Below are 5,429 nucleotides of genomic sequence, written 5' to 3'. Positions count from 1 at the left end.
TTAACACCCAGCTCTCGCTGAGTCTCAGCCCTTGGCACTTGTGAGTGACAATGAAAGTGCTCTGGTTTTTGCAGGATGGAGGATTTACAGCCACACCTCACAGTCCATACAGCAGCAAGCGCCTCTCCCTGTGCTCATTCCATTCTCCCCAACATTATTTCTCTCTTTTTGTTTTTTTTTTTTTTAATCCAGAGCAGGTTTTTATCCTCCCCGACACCCCTTCTCTGATCTTGGTCAAAGCATTTAATCTCTGTGACCCACTTTCCCCACATGCAGACTAAAGACTGCTATGTGAATGCTGTGCTTTATTTTTTGCTTTTTTTTTTCTTTTGCAACTTTCTTATATTTTCTCAGATTTCAGAAGGAATATTTATCCACTGGTGCTTCTCCAGCCCTTGCTGGTTTTCCCTACTTGGTGGACTCTCAGCCAGCAAAATAGTGGTTTTTGGTGTGCTGGCACTGAATACTCCCTAATTTTCTGCCATGTCCTTGATATTTAGTTTCACATCTTCTGGAATTAAGCCCTATTGTAGAACACCTATCTAAACCCTGAATTAAAGCAACTGGAGTTCCTTCTCTTTTGTACTACCACAGCCTGGATCATAATCTGACTGACATCACAAGTACCTAAAATATAAAATTAACTTCAAACATTAACTTCAAACAGCAGTAATTTTGCCCTCAGAGTATATCAGGAGTCCTGAGACAGCCCTGGAAGCTGTGTGCAAGCAAAAGGCATGGTATACGTGGTAATTTTTTTTTTTTTTTTTTGTATGCTTGTGCTGTAGCAAGGCTGGGTCTGGCTGCCACTGATGGGTGATAGCATAGCACACGTTATCTTCACCAGATAAGAACCAATCACCCATCTTGTGAGGACATCAATGAGCCAGGGGATGCCTCTGCACAGAGGCTGGGATTCAATACAGCAGCACTGCTTGATAAGCCAAGCCTAAATAAAACCATCAGGTCACCCAAAGGTGAGTGTTCATCCCCCACATATACTACTGACTCTACAACTTGTGTTCATTTTTTCCTAGAAGTGAAAAATCTGGTCCTTGCAGCTTTTAAGGAGGTTTTAAAATAGCTATTTTCCCATCTCTGTGGCTTAAATAGACTCATAACCATACTACTTATAGCCTGGAAGTGAGAGAGGATGCTAAAATATCAGACATTTTTAATAGAGTAAAGAGAAAGAAAATATTGGCTTGGTTACCAGCAGGATTAGGAAAAAGATGGTGAGATCTGAGTTACAGATCACAGTTCTAGGCCCCTACTATGAAGGCAACTTCAGGGAGAAATATGAGAAAAGTTCCAAAAGTTGGAACCCTGCAGAAAAACCTAAATCAGGGGTATAAAGTATACTTGGAACACAATTCCCAGCAACAGCATCCATGCCTTGTCCCAGTCTTTGTTAAACAACTCTACTCCATTACTCTCCAAAACTCACTAAGCTATCATCTCATTTTCAGCCTGAAAATATAATTAGCACAGATAACCAGCTGCTGCTGTGATCTGAAGTATGTGACAGCTTTCCTTCTGTACTCAGGTGCATTTTCAAGATGCTTTAGAAGCTTTAGAAATGATCATTAAGTCTCACTTTGTTTTAAAGATATCCCATGCATGGTCATTTCTGAGGCCAGTTCTGGCAGCAGTGGTACTGCAATGTACCAAAAAACTCAAATTGCAACCTTCTCCTTCTGCACTTCAGGAAATGGTGCCTTTCTGGTGTCCAAATCCCAGTTGGGGGTCAAAAACAAGATTTAAACCAAACCAGGAGCCCCACCTCATTTCATTCCCTGCCTCAATCTGAAGCTGCCACCTGTGCCCTCCTCTGATCTGCCATGTTTCTTTTGTGCTCCCTTCATAGTGACAGGACAACTATGTCTCAGTTGAAATGGTTTCTACCAGTTTTGGACTACTCTCCACAGAAATGCTCAGCAGATGCAGATTGTATCCCTGCTATTTTGTGTGAGACTTGCTCCAGCACATGTTTGCTACGTGTTACATGATCCATCAGAGAGGGGAAGCACCTCAGGGACAGCTTCCTCTGAGGTAGCTAAGAAGTTGGGCCAGGATCCTGCCATCAGGTTACTGGCAGAAACACTTTCAGAGACATTTTTGTAGAACAGAGCAGGTTAAAATGCCATGCTTAATAAATGGAAGCTTCCCACTAAGAATATTGCTTATAAATGAGTATGGTATTGACCAAGCCACAGTGTTAAAAAACTGCTTTGCCAACTAAAATTAGCCATCCACAATTACACACTCTTTTCTATCATTAACAGAGGAGCAATTAGCTACAACAGAAATTTGGTTTCAGCAGACACAAAGAATTGTGCTATTTAAACCTGTTGCCCATCATGAATTTAAGTCTTCTTAAAAATAGCTTTAGTCACTTTTATTGGTATAAACACCTAAATTGAGATCTAACAGCAAATAAGGATTGTGCTTGTCCATAATAACCTTAGCTGTGAAATCTACTCAGACACAAGACATACAACCTTCCACATACACAAGTTATTTGTCAGCAAAGCAGAATGCTGCCATTCTGAAACAATTACATACAGTAAAGGTTTTCAATATTTTATTAAAGAAAACAGTCAAAATGTACAAGTATTACCCAGGTTTGTAGATAACTTCCTATAAAGGCAGTAAAATATGAATTTCAATCTAGGTTTTAAAAACTGCTATAGTTGCTTATTTTTAAAGTTGGTATTTTAAAATCACGTTTCACAAATAGTTCTGAAATATTACCAAATTAATAGTGCAACAAGAAAATTTGAAATTAGTTCTACACTGTTTGCATGTCAAGCAAAAGTTATAACTAACAGCTTCAAATACTCAAACCATTTGAGAATGAATGAACCCAACAGCTCCCACCAAAACTGACTTCTGACCACATTAGGAACGTCCTCTTCATGTTCTTCACTTAAAATCAAATAATAATAAAACAACACCTCTTGAGGTCATCAAAAATAACTTTAGTATAAAATTGTCTTGGCCCTTATCAAATATTACATGAGTAAAATTGTTAAGCCTTTATCAAAACAGACAGGAATAGGGAAACAAAAAAAATGTCATGGCCTTAATCCGTATCGGTTGGAATCATGTTTAGAAACGTTAGAAGCAAGACCAGAAACTCGGAGCCCTGTTTTGTTTTTAAAAACCACACAACCACAAAGAAAAGAACAGCTTCTTACTGCCTAAGGTTTGGGGGTGTTCTGCTCAAGTACCTGTTCCCATAGACAGCAACCTGTTATGTTCTGAAGAGAGCATACGCAAAATATAGAAAAATAAATAAAATAGCTTCTTACAGCCTAAGGTTTGGGTGCTGGGTGGTGGTTTAGTATGTCCCCCACAGGTCACACTCTCTTGAGCTCATATGCAGAAACATGGAAATTTATATCCATCTTTCATTTTTTTTTAGAAAGAGAAAAGCCCCCCTACATCCCAAAGCTCTTGAGATCGCAAAGGATGGTGCCCTGGGTGCTCTGGATGCTTTGGCAGCATGGGAAGTGGGCTCGGAGGCAGACCCTGAGCTCCTTGTTGAAGATGAAGCAGAGGATCGGGTTGACCCCTGCCTGGGCAAACGTCATCCAGACGGAGGTGGTCAGGTACACCTGCGGGATGGAGCTGGCCTTAATGAAGACCCGCAGGTAGCAGGCCACAATGTACGGGGACCAGAGCAGCAGGAAGAGCAAGGTGATCATGTAGAACATCTTGCAGAGCCTTTTCTCCATCTTAAACTCCTCCAGCACCAGCAGCCTCTTGATCTGGCTGTGGGTGGCCTGCCTGATGCCCACGAGGGTGGGCGGCGTGGGCCCCCTGCCAAAGCCAGCCGTCCAGTTCGCAGCCGCTTGGCCGGTGGCTCCCGGCCCGTGGAAGGTCCAGTTCTGGCTGATGGCCGGTACCAGCTGGGCCGGCTTCATCTTGCGGTGCCCGTGGATGAAGAAGAGCAGCTTGATGTAGACCAGGTGGGTGGCGGCGATGACGGCCGCCAGCATGAGCATGAAGCCCAGCGTGTCATTGGCCTTGACGTAGCGGTGCTCGAAGATGCACTGTTCCTCCTCCCGGATGAACTTGTAGGTGCCCACGTCAAAGACGGGGGGAAAGGCCATGGCCATGGAGAGGGTCCACACCATGCACACCACAGCCAGGCAGGTCCAGCCCGTCATGCGCTTGGCGTAGAAGCGGTGGTGGGCGATGGCCATGTAGCGCGTAACCCCCACGCAGAAGAGCAGGAAGGCGGCGTGGAAGCAGAAGAGCACGGCCAGGAAGGCCAGCACCTTGCAGCTGAGGGGCCCGTGGGGCCAGGCGGCCCCGCTGCGCACCGACAGCATGACGAAGGGGAAGCAGGCGAGCGAGCGGAGCCCGTCGGCCAGGCAGAGGTCCAGCAGCAGGTAGTAGGGCGCGCGGTGCAGGTGCCGGTCCTTGAGGATGAGCCAGGCGAAGAGCACGTTCCCGGCCAGGCTGACGCACAGGATCAGCCCCAGCGTGGCGAGCTTCAGCCCGGAGGCGCTCAGCAGGCCGCCGGCGCTGGGCAGGTGCGGGCTGCTGCTGCTCCCCAGCTCGCTGCTGTTCGCCATCGGGTCCTTCCTCCTCCTCCTCCTCCTCTCCTCCTCCTCCTCCGCGCGGGCAGAGCCGGGGGCTCGGGGCCGGGGGCTCAGCGCCGCGGCAGCGCGCCGGGGCCGAGGGCCGCGCCGCCCGGCGCCCCCATGCCCGCAGCCGCCGCCGCCGCGCTGCCGCCGCCGCCCCGGCCGCCCCGGCGAGGCGGGGCGCTGCCGCCGCGCTCCCCGCGGGCCATGCGGCTCCCGCGCCCGCGCTAGCTCCGCGCCCGCCGCCGCCGCCGCCCCGGGGGCATCGGGGATGCGCTGGGGGGGAGGGGGGGGCGCGGAGCGCTGCGGAGCCTCCCCTTACCGCCGGCTGCTGCTCCTCCGCGCCGGGCGAGGGGCCGGGCGAGCCTGCGCACAGCGGCGGCGGCGGCTCTGCCCAGCTCCTGCCGAGGACAATGGGGTAAATCCCCCTCCCTCTCTCCCTCCTTTTTCCCTTCCCTCCTCCTGCTGCTGCTCCTCCGTCCCTCCGCCCACGCCTCCGCCCCCCGCGCAGCCCGGCCCCTGCGGAGCGCGGGGCTGAGCCAGGCGCGCAGCGGCGCGGAGCGGCGCGGAGGTCCCGCTGCCGCAGCGGGGATGGGAGCGGGGCTGCGCTGGGCGGAGCGGAGCGGAGCGGAGCCGCCCGCAGCCGGACCCCCGGCCCCCGCCCTTCTCCCGCCGGGGGCGAGTGCCGGGATGGGGCTCGGGGGAGCCGCGGGGTGCGGTGCGGTGCGGTGCGGTGCGGTGCAGTGATGTGTCCGGCTCCAGCGGCCGTGGCGGGGATCCCCTGCATCCCCTTCCGGGGAGCGTGATGCCGTTCATAGCTGATGGAGACAGTGT

At 50.8% G+C, this 5,429-nt stretch overlaps 1 protein-coding gene across 1 annotated transcript; it reads right to left on the bottom strand.

The window, feature by feature from the left end:
* Positions 1 to 2,170: 2,170 nt before the first annotated feature.
* On the bottom strand, positions 2,171 to 4,586 carry GPR27 (G protein-coupled receptor 27). Its single transcript, XM_058813086.1, has one exon. The coding sequence runs from the start codon at positions 4,584 to 4,586 to the stop codon at positions 3,444 to 3,446; it is 1,143 nt and encodes a 380-aa protein (XP_058669069.1). The 3' UTR covers positions 2,171 to 3,443.
* Positions 4,587 to 5,429: the final 843 nt, after the last annotated feature.

This window comes from Ammospiza caudacuta, chromosome 12 (genome assembly GCF_027887145.1).
Source record: "Ammospiza caudacuta isolate bAmmCau1 chromosome 12, bAmmCau1.pri, whole genome shotgun sequence".
Taxonomy (NCBI): domain Eukaryota; kingdom Metazoa; phylum Chordata; class Aves; order Passeriformes; family Passerellidae; genus Ammospiza; species Ammospiza caudacuta.
The sequence above is the reverse complement of the archived record's forward strand: the minus strand, read 5'-3'. Positions and strand labels throughout refer to the sequence as shown.